The 19129-nt window shown below is 42.8% G+C and overlaps 1 protein-coding gene across 3 annotated transcripts in view; it reads left to right on the top strand.

Moving 5' to 3' along the window:
- ASL (argininosuccinate lyase) overlaps positions 1–19129 on the top strand; it is a 63331-nt gene that overhangs the window by 27394 nt on the left and 16808 nt on the right. For all 3 annotated transcript variants that reach the window (XM_069757377.1, XM_069757375.1, XM_069757376.1), the window contains 6 exons: positions 10774–10851; positions 11010–11087; positions 13383–13435; positions 16077–16139; positions 16476–16590; positions 17405–17489. In XM_069757377.1, the coding sequence (XP_069613478.1) occupies positions 10774–10851; positions 11010–11087; positions 13383–13435; positions 16077–16139; positions 16476–16590; positions 17405–17489 (472 nt within the window). The remainder of the gene's footprint in view (positions 1–10773; positions 10852–11009; positions 11088–13382; positions 13436–16076; positions 16140–16475; positions 16591–17404; positions 17490–19129) is intronic.

Here is a 19129-nt window from a genome sequence, read left to right as displayed (position 1 = left end):
ACCAAATTAAGTATGCGGCGATCATCCACCACTGTTGTCATCCGTGGACGCCCAGGCCTTTTTGAGTTCCCAAGCTCACCAGTCAATTCCTTTTTTCTCAGAATGTACCCAACTGTTGATTTTGCTACTCCAAGCATGTCTGCTATCTCTCTGATGGATTTTTTCTTTTTTTTCAGCCTCAGGATGTTCTGCTTCACCTCAATTGAGAGTTCCTTTGACCGCATGTTGTCTGCTCACAGCAACAGCTTCCAAATGCAAAACCACACACCTGGAATCCACCCCTGACCTTTTAACTACTTCATTGATTACAGGTTAACGAGGGAGACGCCTTCAGATTTAATTGCAGCCCTTAGAGTCCATTGTCCAATTACTTTTGGTCCCTTGAAAAAGAGGACGCTATGCATTACAGAGCTATAATTCCTAAACCCTTTCTCCGATTTGGATGTGGAAACTATCATATTGCAGCTGGGAGTGTGCACTTTCAGCCCATATTATATATATAATTGTATTTCTGAACATGTTTTTGTAAACAGCTAAAATAACAAAACTTGTGTCACTGTCCAAATATTTCTGGCCCTAACTGTATATTATAAGGCAGCAACTTTCTTGTCCGTTCGGTAATGATGCAGGGACACAGAAAGGTTCAACTTAAAGCGACTTTATTTTCCTACTTACAAGAAATCCAAAACTTTATCCTCCGGTTGGCAGCCGGAACATCCGTGTCAGTCCGTTGCCGTGGACAACTACAGCACTGTATAATCCGTGGGTGCAGTAATGGCTTGCTCAAGCCTCTGGTCTGTATTTAGTCTCACACAGACAGGCCTGCACAGAGCTCCAGTTCTGTTGCTTACAAAACCCAATACAGACACACCCAAACCTTAATTAAAAATTTAAATCGGACATGGCCACTCCCAAGACCCGAAGTGGAGGGAGAGATCCATCCCACTGCCATCCTACAGATCTCTCCAAAAATAATAGCGCATGTCAGGTTTTCTTAAATCTGACAAATAGTATGACCAAGTCCACATTCTCTTTTATTTTGCATTGTAATCACAGCTGTGACTGTAATTACAATGCTCTCTAATGGATATAGTATGTTTCTGTGCACATCCTGGGGAACACTGTTGTGAGAGGCAATTCAGTATCACAATGGACATGGAGGTCAGAGCACATACAGTGATCTGACAATAACCCAAAATAATAGAACGAGCTCTGAGACGTGGGAACTCTGCAGACCGCAATCCCTGATCCTCTCCAAACACAACTAGAGGCAGCCGTGGATTGCGCCTAACGCTACCTATGCAACTCGGCACAGCCTGAGAAACTAACTAGCCTGAAGATAGAAAAAATAAGCCTACCTTGCCTCAGAGAAATACCCCAAAGGAAAAGGCAGCCCCCCACATATAATGACTGTGAGTAAGATGAAAAGACAAACGTAGGGATGAAATAGATTGAGCAAAGTGAGGCCCGATATTCTAGACAGAACGAGGATAGGAAAGATAACTTTGCGGTCTACACAAAACCCTAAAGAAAACCACGCAAAGGGGGCAAAAAGACCCTCCGTACCGAACTAACGGCACGGAGGTACACCCTTTGCGTCCCAGAGCTTCCAGCAAAACAAATAGACAAGCTGGACAGAAAAAATAGCAACAAATAGCAAAGAAGCACATAGCTATGCAGAGCAGCAGACCACAGGAATGATCCAGAGAAACACAAGTCCAACACTGGAACATAGACAGGAAGCATGAATCAAAGCATTAGGTGGGGTTAAGTAGAGAAGCACCTAACGACCTCACCAGATCACCTGAGGGAGGAAACTCAGAAGCAGCAGTACCAGTTTCCTCCACAAACGGAAGGTCCCAGAGAGAATCAGCCGAAGTACCACTTGTGACCACAGGAGGGAGCTCTGCCACAGAATTCACAACAGTACCCCCCCCCCCTTGAGGAGGGGTCACCGAACCCTCACCAGAGCCCCCAGGCCGACCAGGATGAGCCACATGAAAGGCACGAACAAGATCGGGAGCATGGACATCAGAGGCAAAAACCCAGGAATTATCCTCCTGAGCATAACCCTTCCATTTAACCAGATACTGGAGTCTCCGTCTTGAAACACGAGAATCCAAAATCTTCTCCACAATATACTCCAATTCCCCCTCCACCAAAACCGGGGCAGGAGGGTCAACAGATGGAACCATAGGTGCCACGTATCTCCGCAACAATGACCTATGGAAGACGTTATGTATGAAAAAAGAATCTGGGAGGGTCAGACGAAAAGACACAGGATTAATAACCTCAGAAATCCTATAAGGACCAATGAAACGAGGTTTAAACTTCAAGAGGAAACCTTCATAGGAATATGACGAGAAGATAACCAAACCAGATCCCCAACACGAAGTCGGGGACCCACACGGCGTCTGCGATTAGCGAAACGTTGAGCCTTCTCCTGGGACAAGGTCAAATTGTCCACTACATGAGTCCAAATCTGCTGCAACCTGTCCACCACAGTATCCACACCAGGACAGTCCGAAGACTCAACCTGTCCTGAAGAGAAACGAGGATGGAACCCAGAATTGCAGAAAAATGGCGAAACCAAGGTAGCCGAGCTGGCCCGATTATTAAGGGCGAACTCAGCCAAAGGCAAAAAGGACACCCAGTCATCCTGATCAGCAGAAACAAAGCATCTCAGATAGGTTTCCAAGGTCTGATTGGTTCGTTCGGTCTGGCCATTAGTCTGAGGATGAAAAGCCGAGGAAAAAGACAAGTCAATGCCCATCCTACCACAAAAGGCTCGCCAAAACCTCGAAACAAACTGGGAACCTCTGCCAGAAACGATATTCTCTGGAATGCCATGCAAACGAACCACATGCTGGAAGAACAATGGCACCAAATCAGAGGAGGAAGGCAACTTGGACAAGGGTACCAGATGGACCATCTTAGAAAAGCGATCACAGACCACCCAAATGACTGACATCTTTTGAGAGACGGGAAGATCTGAAATAAAATCAATAGAGATATGTGTCCAAGGTCTCTTCGGGACCGGCAAGGGCAAAAGCAACCCACTGGCACGAGAACAGCAGGGCTTAGCCCGAGCAGAAATCCCACAGGACTGCACAAAAGAACGCACATCCCGTGACAGAGACGGCCACCAAAAGGATCTAGCCACCAACTCTCTGGTACCAAAGATTCCAGGATGACCAGCCAACACCGAACAATGAACCTCAGAGATCACTTTATTTGTCCACCTATCCGGGACAAACAGTTTCTCCGCTGGACAACGATCAGGTTTATTAGCCTGAAATTTTTGCAGCACCCGCCGCAAATCAGGGGAGATGGCAGACACAATTACTCCTTCCTTGAGGATACCCGCCGGCTCAGATAAACCCGGAGAGTCGGGCACAAAACTCCTAGACAGAGCACCCGCCTTCACATTTTTAGAGCCCGGAAGGTACGAAATCACAAAGTCAAAACGGGCGAAAAACAGCGACCAACGAGCCTGTCTAGGATTCAAACGCTTAGCAGACTCGAGATAAGTCAGGTTCTTATGATCAGTCAATACCACCACGCGATGCTTAGCTCCTTCAAGCCAATGACGCCACTCCTCGAATGCCCACTTCATGGCCAGCAACTCTCGGTTGCCCACATCATAATTCCGCTCAGCAGGCGAAAACTTCCTGGAAAAAAAAAGCGCATGGTTTCATCACTGAACAATCAGAACCTCTCTGCGACAAAACAGCCCCTGCTCCAATCTCAGAAGCATCAACCTCGACCTGGAACGGAAGAGAAACATCAGGTTGACACAACACAGGGGCAGAAGAAAAACGACGCTTCAACTCTTGAAAAGCTTCCACAGCAGCAGAAGACCAACTGACCAAATCAGCACCCTTCTTGGTCAAATCGGTCAATGGTTTGGCAATACTAGAAAAATTGCAGATGAAGCGACGATAAAAATTAGCAAAGCCCAGGAACTTTTGCAGACTTTTCAGAGATGTCGGCTGAGTCCAATCATGGATGGCTTGGACCTTAACAGGATCCATCTCGATAGTAGAAGGGGAAAAGATGAACCCCAAAAATGAAACCTTCTGCACACCAAAGAGACACTTTGATCCCTTCACAAACAAAGAGTTAGCACGCAGGACCTGAAAAACCGTTCTGACCTGTTTCACATGAGACTCCCAATCATCCGAGAAGATCAAAATGTCATCCAAGTACACAATCAGGAATTTATCCAGGTACTCTCGGAAGATGTCATGCATAAAGGACTGAAACACTGATGGAGCATTGGCAAGTCCGAATGGCATCACTAGATACTCAAAATGACCCTCGGGCGTATTAAATGCAGTTTTCCATTCATCGCCTCGCCTGATTCGCACCAGATTATACGCACCACGAAGATCAATCTTGGTGAACCAACTAGCCCCCTTAATCCGAGCAAACAAATCAGATAACAAAGGCAAGGGGTACTGAAATTTAACAGTGATCTTATTAAGAAGGCGATAATCTATACAAGGTCTCAGCGAACCATCCTTTTTGGCTACAAAAAAGAACCCTGCTCCTAATGGCGACGATGACGTGCGAATATGCCCCTTCTCCAGGGATTCCTTCACATAACTGCGCATAGCGGCGTGCTCAGGCACGGATAAATTAAACAGTCGACCTTTTGGGAATTTACCACCAGGAATCAAATTGATAGCACAATCACAATCCCTATGCGGAGGTAGGGCATCGGACTTGGGCTCATCAAATACATCCCGGTAATCAGACAAGAACTCTGGAACCTCAGAAGGGGTGGATGACGAAATTGACAAAAATGGAACATCACCATGTACCCCCTGACAACCCCAGCTGGACACCGACATGGATTTCCAATCCAATACTGGATTATGGGCTTGTAGCCATGGCATCCTTAAGGGCTTCAGAGAGACCCTTTCTGAACATAGCTGCCAGCGCAGATTCATTCCATTGAGTGAGCACTGACCATTTTCTAAATTTCTGGCAATATACCTCTATCTCATCCTGACCCTGACAAAGAGCCAGCAAATTCTTTTCTGCCTGATCCACTGAATTAGGCTCATCGTACAGCAATCCGAGCTCCAGGAAAAACGCATTGATATTACTCAATGCAGGATCTCCTGGCGCAAGAGAAAATGCCCAGTCCTGAGGGTCGCCGCGCAAAAAAGAAATAATAATCAAAACCTGTTGAACTGGATCACCAGAGGAACGAGGTTTCAAGGCCAGAAATAACTTACAATTATTTTTGAAACTCAGAAACTTAGTTCTATCTCCAAAAAAACAAATCAGGAATAGGAATTCTTGGTTCTAACATACATTTCTGATCAATAGTGTCTTGAATCTTTTGTACTCTTGCCATGAGCTGATCCACACATGAAGACAGACTTCTAATGTCCATCGCTACACCTGTGTACTGAACCACCCAAATGTCTAGGGGAAAAAAAAGATAAAACACAGTGCAGAGAAAAAAAAATGGTCTCAGAACTTCTTTTTTCCCTCTATTGAGAATCATTAGTACTTTTGGCTTCCTGTACTGTTGTGAGAGGCAATTCAGTATCACAATGGACATGGAGGTCAGAGCGCATACAGTGATCTGACAATAACCCAAAATAATAGAACGAGCTCTGAGACGTGGGAACTCTGCAGACCGCAATCCCTGATCCTCTCCAAACACAACTAGAGGCAGCCGTGGATTGCGCCTAACGCTACCTATGCAACTCGGCACAGCCTGAGAAACTAACTAGCCTGAAGATAGAAAAAATAAGCCTACCTTGCCTCAGAGAAATACCCCAAAGGAAAAGGCAGCCCCCCCCACATATAATGACTGTGAGTAAGATGAAAAGACAAACGTAGGGATGAAATAGATTGAGCAAAGTGAGGCCCGATATTCTAGACAGAACGAGGATAGGAAAGATAACTTTGCGGTCTACACAAAACCCTAAAGAAAACCACGCAAAGGGGGCAAAAAGACCCTCAGTACCGAACTAACGGCACGGAGGTACACCCTTTGCGTCCCAGAGCTTCCAGCAAAACAAATAGACAAGCTGGACAGAAAAAATAGCAACAAATAGCAAAGAAGCACTTAGCTATGCAGAGCAGCAGACCACAGGAATGATCCAGAGAAACACAAGTCCAACACTGGAACATAGACAGGAAGCATGAATCAAAGCATTAGGTGGGGTTAAGTAGAGAAGCACCTAACGACCTCACCAGATCACCTGAGGGAGGAAACTCAGAAGCAGCAGTACCAGTTTCCTCCACAAACGGAAGCTCCCAGAGAGAATCAGCCGAAGTACCACTTGTGACCACAGGAGGGAGCTCTGCCACAGAATTCACAACAGAACACATAACAACCCTCGTGTATCAGAACTAACACAGTACAGCAGAAGTGACTTTTGCCTCATTAACATACATTTACAGCAGCAGTTGTTCTCTCATAGTGTTGGAAGCTCTACTGCAGAGCTGTACCTGATTGTAACCAACACAGTACAGCAGAGTTGAACCTTGTCTCATTACAAACACAATATCTACTATATAATTGTCTAAGGGTCACTTCCGTCTGTCCTTCTTTCTGTCACGGATATTCATTGGTCGCGGCCTCTGTCTGTCATGGAAATCCAAGTCGCTGATTGGTCATGGCTGTTTTGCCGCGACCAATCAGCAACGGGCACAGTCCGGAAGAAAATGGCCGCTCCTTACTCCCCGCAGTCAGTGCCCGGTGCCCGCATACACCCCTCCAGTCACCGCTCACACAGGGTTAATGCCGGCGGTAACGGACTGCGTTATGCCGCAGGTAACGCACTCCCTAACCGCTGCTATTAACCCGGTGTGTCCCCAACTTTTTACTATTGATGCGGCCTATGCGGCATCAATAGTAAAAAAATGTAATGTTAAAAATAATAAAAAAGCAAAATACCTGCTATTCTCACCCTCCGTAGTCTGCCGAGCCGCTCACGCCTGCCACCATATTCCGTTCCCGGTGATGCATTGCGAAATTACCCAGAAGACTTAGCGGTCTCGCGAGACTGCTAAGTCATCTGGGTAATTTCGCAATGCATCCTGGGAACGGAAGATGGCGCCAGCCGCGTGCGTATCGCCGGAGCTTCGGTGGATCCTAGGGGGTGAGTATATAACTATTTTTTATTTTAATTATTATTTTAACAGAGATATGGTGCCCACACTGCTGTATGCTACGTGGGCTGTGTTAGATACCGCGTGGCTGCTATATACTACATAGGCAGTGTTATATACTGCGTGGGCTGTGTGATATACACCGTGGGCTGTGCTATATACTGCGTGGGCTGTGCTATTATATGGCCACTGTTATATACTACGTGGCTGCTATATACTACGTGGGCAGTGTTATATACTACGTGGCTGCTATATACTGCGTGGGCTGTGCTAAATGTTACGTGGCCACTGTGATATACTGCGTGGGCAGTGTTATATACTACGTGGCTGCTATATACTGCGTGGGCAGTGTTATATACTACATGGCTGCTATATACTGCGTGGGCTGTGCTATATATTATGTGGCCAGTGTTATATACTGCGTGTCCTGTGTTATATACTGCGTGGCTGCTATATACTGCGTGGGCTGTGTTATATAGTATATAGCTGTGTTATATACTGCGTGGCCACTGTTATATATTGCGTGGCCTGTATTAAGGCATTGGGTATTCTACAATATGTATGTATATAGCAGCCACATAGTATATAGCACAGGCCACGTAGTATTTGTCTGCTATATACAACGTGGACTGTGCTATATACTATGTGGCTGCTATATACATACCTAAATACATATTCTAGAATACCCGATGTGTTAGAATCGGGCCACCATCTAGTCATACATAAAAGACTCAGCAACTGGTTGGCTAAAAAAGGCTGCAGTGCTTTATTAAGGATAATTATTAAATAGTAACCGATTAAACCAACAAAATTTTATAATAATATAACAATGATAATGACTCAGTCCTTACTCGACTCGATTCGCCATCCAGTCCATCATTAAATATTCCATACAAACCACCAAGCCAGGAGGTTGTGTGTTACCTCCCTTCAATAAAGCAAAAGTGACAGAAATTGAGTAAAAGAGGATGGGTGAGTGGGAAAAAGTTTTCTTCAGTTTCCTGTCCGAATGATATCAACTCTGCTGTGCCCAGGGCAGAATACAGCCAGAAACTGCCTGGCAACTGTTCCTCCAATCCATAAGATCCAGATTCACGCTGGAAAACGATCTTCAGGTAAATATATTTTGCCCAGTAACCTGGACAGTTTTCTCCCGCCCTTTTCTTAAACCTTAATGTAACTCAGAAGAAGAAAGCTATGGTTAGCAAACTATTATAACAGGTTCTAAAAAACAACTTTTGCAGTTGTTTTCTAACAGCACTGTCATCTCTGCCATACTGTCCTTCCCCTGGCTGCCTGTGAGATGGAATCTGAATCACTGTGAGAGGACAGCTATGAATGTTTTTGTAATGAGACAAAGATCACTTCTGCTATACTGTGTTAGCTCTGCTGTACTGTGTTAGCTCTGCTGTACTGTTAGTTCTGCTGTGCTGTGTTAGCTCTGCTGTACTGTTAGCTCTGCTGTACTGTTAGCTCTGCTGTACTGTTAGTTCTGCTGTTCTGTGTTAGCTCTGCTGTACTGTTAGTTCTGCTGTACTTTGTTATCTCTGCTGCACTGTGTTAGCTCTGCTGTACTGTTAGCTCTGCTGTACTGTTAGCTCTGCTGCACTTTGTTATCTCTGCTGTACTGTGTTAGCTCTGCTGTACTGTTAGCTCTGCTGTACTGTGTTAGCTGTGCTTTTTCTGTGTTAGCTCTGCTGTACTTTTAGTTCTGCTGTGCTGTGTTAGCTCTGCTGTACTGTTAGCTCTGCTGTACTTTGTTATCTCTGCTGTTCTGTGTTAGCTCTGCTGTACTGTGTTAGCTCTGCTGTACTGTGTTAGCTCTGCTGCACTTTATTAGCTCTGCTTTACTGTGTTAGCTCTGCTGTACTGTGTTAGCTCTGCTCACTTTATTAGCTCTGCTTTACTGTGTTAGCTCTGCTGTACTGTGTTAGCTCTGCTGTACTGTTAGTTCTGCTGTGCTGTGTTAGCTCTGCTGTACTGTTAGCTCTGCTGTACTGTTAGCTCTGCTGTACTGTGTTAGCTCTGCTGTACTGTGTTAGCTCTGCTGTACTTTGTTAGTTCTGCTGTTCTGTGTTAGCTCTGCTGTACTGTTAGTTCTGCTGTACTTTGTTATCTCTGCTGCACTGTGTTAGCTCTGCTGTACTGTTAGCTCTGCTGTACTGTTAGCTCTGCTGCACTTTGTTATCTCTGCTGTACTGTGTTAGCTCTGCTGTACTGTTAGCTCTGCTGTACTGTGTTAGCTCTGCTGCACTTTGTTAGCTCTGCTTTACTGTGTTAGCTCTGCTGTACTTTTAGTTCTGCTGTGCTGTGTTAGCTCTGCTGTACTGTTAGCTCTGCTGTACTTTATCTCTGCTGTTCTGTGTTAGCTCTGCTGTACTGTGTTAGCTCTGCTGTACTGTGTTAGCTCTGCTGTACTGTGTTAGCTCTGCTGCACTTTATTAGCTCTGCTTTACTGTGTTAGCTCTGCTGTACTGTGTTAGCTCTGCTCACTTTATTAGCTCTGCTTTACTGTGTTAGCTCTGCTGTACTGTGTTAGCTCTGCTGTACTGTTAGCTCTGCTGTACTGTTAGCTCTGCTGTACTGTGTTAGCTCTGCTGTACTGTGTTAGCTCTGCTGTACTTTGTTAGTTCTGCTGTTCTGTGTTAGCTCTGCTGTACTGTTAGTTCTGCTGTACTTTGTTATCTCTGCTGCACTGTGTTAGCTCTGCTGTACTGTTAGCTCTGCTGTACTGTTAGCTCTGCTGCACTTTGTTATCTCTGCTGTACTGTGTTAGCTCTGCTGTACTGTTAGCTCTGCTGTACTGTGTTAGCTCTGCTGCACTTTGTTAGCTCTGCTTTACTGTGTTAGCTCTGCTGTACTTTTAGTTCTGCTGTGCTGTGTTAGCTCTGCTGTACTGTTAGCTCTGCTGTACTTTATCTCTGCTGTTCTGTGTTAGCTCTGCTGTACTGTGTTAGCTCTGCTGTACTGTGTTAGCTCTGCTGTACTGTGTTAGCTCTGCTGCACTTTATTAGCTCTGCTTTACTGTGTTAGCTCTGCTGTACTGTGTTAGCTCTGCTCACTTTATTAGCTCTGCTTTACTGTGTTAGCTCTGCTGTACTGTGTTAGTTCTGATCTCACTGCAGAGCTGTGTGTGATTATGAGAGCAAAGTGTCAGTCATTGCATGTCTCTCACTGGTAACATCCCTTTTCATTTAAAATACGCTCTGAAGGCAGATTTTCATACAGATATATGTCTGTCCATAGATCACAACCACTCATTTGTATGTAATAAAAATGTGGATTTCTCTGGAATAAGACATCAGATTGTCGATATCAAGATATCATTTTATTCAGCTTCCTATAATCTACATGTCTATACAGGGATTGTAACTAACACTACTATAAAGACTGCTTTAGAGAACAGTAGCTGGGAATCTCTGCAGACCACTCTGACAAAACCTAGCCCATAAAGGAAGAAAACAGTGCCATTGGCCAGTAAGACCATGACACGTCAGGAGTCTCTAAAAAAAGTTTTAGTTGCATCCTATTAAATATTATGAGATTATAATTTTTATTATTTTCAGTATTTATTTTATAGGTTTTTCTACGCAGCTCAAACATTTTGCTTTTCTTTTTTTTTTTTTAATACAGAGAGGTTGATATTTTATTCCCTGGGTATACTCACATGCAGAGAGCACAGCCTATTCGATGGAGTCATTGGATACTAAGGTATCGGACTGTTTTTCCTTAATCTCGGCTTCATACAACTCATGTGCCCCTCACCTGACTGTGTCTTTTCTTACAGAAGCCATGATGCATTTTTAGTGACATATATATAATTCTAGCCATAATCAATATTGGTAATTATTTTTTTCCTTATTTCTCAGCCATGCTGTGGCATTATGTAGGGATGCTGAGAGACTTGGGGAGATACAGAAGAGAATCAATGTTTTACCCCTAGGAAGGTAAAGTAATTATTATTACTATTATTTTGAATGAAATGCATTTGTAACCAAGTTAATCGTGCACCTTTACGCTATGTTCACACTAGATGATTTTTCAGCGTTTTTTTCCTGCAGCAAAACCTGCACTCTTGGCAGAAACTAAGTATCGTCAAAAACGCAGGTTTTTGGTGCTTTTTTAGGATCCTAAAGTTCAGCTTTGCTTCCATCTCAGAAGCATGAACACAGGTCACCAATGCAATGTTCATGAAAAATACACGTACAAATGTAACTGGTGTACATGGATAGGTCTGGAATAATCAGTATGTCTTTGGAGTGTGAAATCAAACCGGAGAACCCGGAGGAAACCCACGCAAACACGGGGAGAACATACAAACTCCTTGCAGATGTTGTCCTTCTTGGGTTTGAACCACTTAATTAGAGAAGTTACCGTGTCCGTATAGGCTGATATTCCTGCAGAATAATATTAACAGAAAAGGAGGTCCAACACGCTACTAGGTGGATAATAGTACTGTTTAGTTAATAAATTTGGAAAGTGAAAAGCATTTGAATGAGACAAGACTTTTGTATGCTGTGGTAGATACTACTTCTGGAGGAACACAGAAGATAAAGAGGGCAGCTTATTCGAGATCAGTACAGCATCCATCCCCTGTAAACTCAAGAGCTTTATCTGCCATAACAAAATAATTATTTTTTTCTAATTCCTCTTGGCTGGCACACATTATGTTGTTTCTGCACATCACTCTCCTACCTTTGACATCGCCATTTTTTGTGGGGACACATCAGGCAGTGTCACTGGCAGTTCCTAAATTTACATTGTTATCCATCTGAGAACACCACCCTGTAATGTAATCTTATATTCTTATGCTGTTATGGGAACTCGCCAGCTGGGTTCCCTGAAATGCCTCCACCCTACCGATAATTAGCGAGACAATGACATCATATTTTCTATGGAGCCTTAAAGGGGGGACCCCACGTCACTGACATTCAGTTTATAGGGAAGACACCACTTGTGAGGTCACCACACTCCAGCCCCCCAACTACTCTTCCCAGTGATCTGTGCCATCAGTGCTAGTCATTCTGGGTTCTTAAAATGGGACACATTAGGCAATGTCACTGACATTATGGTTTCGAGCCCCCTGTCACATCATTCCTGTTTTGATATCATCATCACCCTAATGACATCATCATATATAGTGTGGCCCTAAAGGAAGCCCATAAAGTTGTATTTTTGAAAAACCCTTTTGAAGAAGTCACTAGCAGTGGCCTCATCATGGCAGCAACGCTAATCCTTCTAACTCACATCCATTGCTACATCACTTGCTACATAGCATTAAATAGAAACTAGGGATCGGCCACCCCTTATTCTGGGTGCGGCCACTGCATCTATTGGGCAACAGTGGGTCCCAGCAATAAATTTATTGGGTCAGTACTCAGGAGCTCTTATAATGTTACCAACCTTTCTGGGAACTACGTACAAGGTGTTTTCCCATGAATGACATTTAATCCAAATAAATGTCTTATCTCTGGTGGTAATCCCACCTGGGTCCCATGTCCTTCCTAGCTGCTAAATTGATGGATTGGAATGGTCAATAATTCTGTCAGTGAATGCAGATACTAGGTTTGTCAACAGGTGTTAAACCACCAGCCAAGCCAGTGGTTTTTCATGATCAGACAGGGTGTGCTTGGTTAGGTCTCTCCCTATGTGAATGGCATACTCCTCCATTGCCTGTTCCTCATAGCTCCATCTATGCCTGATCCACTAGGCTAAATGTGGAATTTTTCCTTGTGGTTAGTAGCAGACAGCCATATACCCCTTCATTTCAGCAGCTGGACATGCGCACCCTGCCTGCTTTTAAAGCCCGAAACGTCAAGAGCAAAAGCCATTGGAGAGAGACACTGACTAACAGTGAGCCAGTGTCTAAGCCGCCCAAACCTAAGCGGGACACTAGGTGTGAAGTCACAGCAGTAAAGCCATACTCTACTGTACCATTGGGATAGTATTTTTGGATAGTAAAAGTGGCATCCATAGTAGTTCAATTGACCTAAAGTTGGCCAGTTTTACAGCTAGTCAGAGATAGCCGTGAAAACCAGGACAATTATTCCTAGGTAGGAGAGAGAAGTAAAGAATTATAACTTCAGAATTATACTACATACAATTTTGATATTTTTAATCCAGATTTTCATATTGTACCATTTTTAATTTTTGATGCGTCGGATGATAACAAAAATGATTGCTAAGATGGACATACCTTTTTAAATAAAGATGTTTATTCATTCTATTTTTTTTTCCTTCAGTGGCGCAATAGCTGGAAATCCCTTAGGAATAGACAGAGAACTTCTTCGTAAAGGTGCAATTTTATTATTTTTTCTTTTATGTACAGTATAGATTTAGTGGAAACTGGATCACAAATTTTGATGGTCCTCCTGGCCCTGTCACAGCAGCTAATGATATCAGATTTATTAAAATAATTGTAGATGCACATGCCTAGTTATCTAAATAGTCACTTTCCTGGTAGTCTTGTGCCCAAATTATTAGAGACTTTTTAGACTAATCCTTCTGTCAAACCATATACTAGTCATGAGTATGACAATAGTCTATACTTAAGAAGCCATATACCAATCGCTCACCTATCTACACTGATTGCCATTATCCATCCATTTGTACCTTTGCCTCATAAAGGTGGAGTTCCACTATCCAGTGCTTGCCTTCAGTATGATATCCACAATGGCACTTATAGTATTCCTTGTGTACAGAGTCTTACGCCGAGGATAGAATTTCAAGCTGTCCCACTTTCTCCAGTGCGTTATCACTGGAGGAGCAGATCGACGTTGGAGTTGCAATGGTACTTGTGGTTTACCACGTTATTCTTCTGCAAAATAACATATATCCGTAACACTGCAACTCTGGTTATTAGATAATTAAGTTTTTATTTCCTTCATTAATAGCATTGAACCATATTTCCTTCTATGTTTAGAATGCAAATAGTTCAGTCTCACTATTGAGGCCATTAGGGACAAGGTATTTAATTTAATTAGCCATATACTCTTTGCATGGGAAATGCATACTGAAAGCACAGCTCCAAACTATCATCAGCATAGATATAAACTAAAGGCTCAGGGCAGATAGATGATAATAATAATAATAATTTTTATTTTTATATATAGATGAGCGCTTTATATTTGGCATCCCTTACGCAATACGTGATTCTATTTCTAAGCTACTCTATTGATCATTGTTGTGAATACTTGTAACTAGTCCATGCTCTGACAGGAGGAGTAGTCTTAATAAGTTATGTGCAAACATGGGCCCCAATTTATCAAAGCTTTTACACCAAAAAGTGTTGTAAAAGCTTTTAAGAGTGGCAAAATGTTGGCGTCTTCATGCCAGTTTCTCCCAGTTGCACTGAAAAGGGTAGAGTTGAGGCAAGACAGGGCGTAGTGTTGGGGTGACGCCACAGCTCGTCTAACTCATGACAGAAATCTCACTCCACCTCCTGACTGGATTCAGATTTCTGGCGTGGCCTACTGAGGCACACGCCACTCGTCAGACGCTCCAGATTTATGAAGAACTGTGCACCTTTTCATGAATCAGGAGCATCTGATTCCACCACGTCCCTCATCAAGACCGGATAGAAAATCGACAGCCTTTATGAGACGGGACCTAGGTGTTATAAACCTGAGATACTCAGCTTTATAATCTACTATATAATTGTCTAAGGGTCACTTCCGTCTTTCTGTCTGTCCTTCTGTCTGTCTGTCTGTCACGGATATTCATTGGTCGCGGCCTCTGTCTGTCATGGAAATCCAAGTCGCTGATTGGTCGTGGCAAAACGCCCACGACCATTGCCACGACGGGCACAGTCCGCCGGCAAAATGGCTGCTCCTTCCTCCCCGCAGTCAGTGCCTGCTCCATACTCCCCTCCAGTCAGCCCTCACACAGGGTTAATGCCAGCGTTAATGGACCGCAGTGTAACGCACTCCATTAACGCAGATATTAACCCTGTGTGACCAATTTTTTACTATTGATGCTGCATTTACAAGACGGGGGTAATAATGAGTATAAATTTTATTGAAAATACTACATATAAATAGTACCAAATACGTACAGGACATAAGTGAAAAAGCAAGACACACTGCTACACAGCCCACAGCCCCTGAAGCTTAGATGCAAAAAATGACGCCTGCAAATGACCAATACAACATCTCATGGAGGATGATAGGTGAAGGAGCGAGCTAAGTGGTGTCAGAGCTAACCCAGGGTACTGGGCTGCGAAACTGCACCACGTTACACAAGGTAAAACAGATCATAACATCAAAATGAAAATGAACTAGTGAATACTGATACCTTGCGACATCTTAGCAACAGGGTGCCGGCATGCAAGCAGGGAGCAGAAAGCCTGACGCGCGTTTCACCCCTTGGCTTCGAAGCTTCAGGGGCTGTGGGCTGTGTAGCAGTGATCCGCGTTTTTTTTGTGCAGTCTTTCCATGCGTGGTTACATCTGATGCGCTGCTCTTTTTAGCTGTGTCTTGCTTTTTCACTTATGTCCTGTACGTATTTGGTACTATTTATATGTAGTATTTTCAATAAAATTTATACTCATTATTACCCACGTCTTGTATGGATTTTATGTATATGGTCACCATTCATGTTTTACCTAGTTACATATAGTATCCATTGCCGCACCTAGCGGTTGTTCGGCTCTCTTTTTTGGTTGTTCATGTTCCTGTATAGTCAAACACAGCCATTACACAGTACACAGCAGGGGCACATTTATAAGATTATCTCAGCACAGGGACATTTTTTTTACACATCCAATTGTTGAACTTATTTTTATTCCAAGATCTATTGATTAAATGTATTTTGTTTGTGGGATAACCCCTTAAGGAATTAATTCAGCTCTCCAAGTGGTTAGCATTATTCGCCTGCCATCTTTATGATAAACTGTGTTGAACTTAAAGAATCTAAATTTGGAAACTTATTATCGACAGAACTTAAATTTGACTCAATGAGCCTGAACAGCATGGATGCCACCAGTGAGCGAGACTTTATAGGTAAAACCAACACATTTTTCTCCGAAAATCTAAATACTTTAGATATACATATGAAATCGTTTTCTATTGATTTATTTAATCTCTGTAAGTTTGTAAAACAGGAGCAGAGAAGGTTTGTTCTGTAATATATACATATAAAAGGATCTACAGATGATTTATTGTGTAACTACCTCTCTCCATAAGACAGAGTGGAGGTCTCATTATGACAATGTATTACAAAAGTTGTGCTTGTACTGTACAATTATGTTAGAACAAGGGTAGGAAAGCCACGGCTGACATACGCTGAGCTGCACGCTTTGCTACTATTCACTCAAAATACATCTGATTTGGTTTCAGCGGAATTTCTTTTCTGGGCCTCTCTGTGCATGACTCACCTTAGTAAGATGTCCGAAGATCTTATTATTTACAGCACTAAGGAGTTCAGCTTTGTTACCCTCTCTGACTCTTACAGGTTGGTGGTTTATACATAGCGTACCATATTACCAACACTTACAATGTTAAAGGTGATCTGTCATCAGGATGTACTATGCAATCTGACAGCATCATAAGGTAGGGACAGAGACCCTTATTCCAGCAATTTACTGCTTAGTTTATTGGTTGCAGTAGTTAAGATAGAGTCATAGTGTTCTCTGATGCAGATCTAGCAAGGCTCAGATGTTGAGCTGTGTATAATTCCACCTACACCACAGCTTTCTATGTACATTGTATAGTGAGAGAGGTGCTAATCAGTGCTGGGGGCATGGTTGGACTAGAAGGCACGAGGCCAGTTGTCCTATAGTGATAATCCCCTGCTGATTAAACACTGATTGTATTGAAACAGAAAAAGACAGTCGAGTTAGAGACACATCCCTGAAAATCATGGTTTCTGCTCCTACATTATGGTGCTCTCAGATTATATAACAAAAAATACTGCTGAAAAATTCCCTTAAAGACCTACAAACTGCAGTGAAATTCCTTTTTTCTGCTATCTAGAATCAAAAAATTCTCCTTTATTTGTCTTTTAGCCGGTAGTGCAGAAGACAGTGGACACCCCCCTTGATGACTGTTTATCCCCTTCTTAGGTACATTTTTTCGGAAACACTGCAGGGAATCAGAATAAAACATAGATGCCTACAATAAGCGAGCCTGTCCCTGCCTGAAGTTTAATCAGCATGAATCAACTGACAGCTTTCCTTTAATGAGATTTGACAACTTTTTAATGCTGTGAAGTGTGGTGCATACATCATAAAAATTAATACTTCAATTTTCATCTTATTTCTCCCCAGTACTGGGAGTAGTTTAATGCCTCAGAAGAAAAACCCGGACAGTTTGGAACTAATCCGCAGCAAAGCTGGACGTGTCTTTGGCCGAGTATGGGCAATAGACTTATCACTACAATATTTCTGTGTATCAACTTTACATTGTTGTAGTGGGACACATGCTTGCAATGTAGATGCTACAGTTATTTTCATATAACACTACATCCTTATCCTAGTTTCAATAATATATTGATAACTGTTGGCACACTCCTTTTTACCTTCTTCTTATGTGCTTGGGTACTTTGGTTTCTTCTCTCACTCCTACTTTTTGATAGATCAGCTGTCCTGGTGTGTCTGTGCTTGACTGACTGTGAGTGGGAAAGGGGTTACGTGAGCTATTGCTCTTTGTGAACAGTGCCATGGAATATGTTGGCACAATCTAACAGAAAAAAAGGATATCCTAAAGGGTCTGGCAACTTCCTTCTAATTCATGAATATTGATGCCAGTTGACAATCTTATAGCACCAACTCACACAGTAGACTAATTAGTTAGCCCACCAGGACTGACCAAAAATTTCCTTCACTTTCATCTGCAATTATATGACCTCTATAGGGAATGTAGTAGATAAAACTTGGCACTCAGGAGGTTTGCAATGGTGCTATACCAGAGCAACGTGCGTCGTAGCACCCAGCGCTATAGCAAGACTTTTTACCCAGACACTCTGCTGGCAATCAGTTCTGATGAAGGTCCAAATGTAGAACTGAAACGTTAATTTTGATACAGGTTGCCTATTAACCCCTTTACCCCAAGGGTGGTTTGCACGTCAATGACCAGGCCAATTTTTACAATTCTGACCACTGTCCCTTTATGAGGTTATAACTCCGAAACGCTTCAACGGATCCTGGTGATTCTGACACTGTTTTCTCGTGACATATTGTACTTCATGATAGTGGTAAAATTTCTTTGATAGTACCTGCGTTTATTTGTGAAAAAAACGGAAATTTGGCGAAAATTTTGAAAATTTCGCAATTTTCAAACTTTGAATTTTTATGCAATTAAATCACAGAGATATGTCACACAAAATACTTAATAAGTAACATTTCCCACATGTCTCCTTTACATCAGCATAATTTTGGAACCAATTTTTTTTTTTGTTAGGGAGTTATAAGGGTTAAAAGTTGACCAGCAATTTCTCATTTTTACAACACCATTTTTTTTTAGGGACCACGTCTCATTTGAAGTCATTTTGAGGGGTCTATATGATAGAAAATGCCCAAGTGTGACACCATTCTAAAAACTGCACCCCTCAAGGTGCTCAAAACCACATTCAAGAAGTTTATTAACCCTTCAGGTGTTTAATAGGAATTTTTGGAATGTTTAAATAAAAATGAACATTTAACTTTTTTACACAAAAAATTTACTTCAGCTCCAATTTGTTTTATTTTACCAAGGGTAACAGGAGAAATTGGACCCAAAAAGTTGTTGTCCAATTTGTCCTGAGTACGCTGATACCCCATATGTGGCAGTAAACCACTGTTTGGACGCATGGGAGAGCTCGGAAGGGAAGGAGCGCTATTTGACTTTTCAATGCAAAATTGACAGGAATTGAGATTGGACGCCATGTTGCGTTTGGAGAGCCACTGATGTGCCTAAACATTGAAACCCCCCACAAGTGACACCATTTTGGAAAGTAGACCCCCTAAGGAACTTATCTGGATGTGTGGTGAGCACTTTGACCCACCAAGTGCTTC

Source organism: Ranitomeya imitator, chromosome 3, assembly GCF_032444005.1.
Source record: "Ranitomeya imitator isolate aRanImi1 chromosome 3, aRanImi1.pri, whole genome shotgun sequence".
Taxonomy (NCBI): domain Eukaryota; kingdom Metazoa; phylum Chordata; class Amphibia; order Anura; family Dendrobatidae; genus Ranitomeya; species Ranitomeya imitator.
Note: the sequence above shows the minus strand (reverse complement) of the source record. Positions and strands in the feature narration are given on the sequence as shown.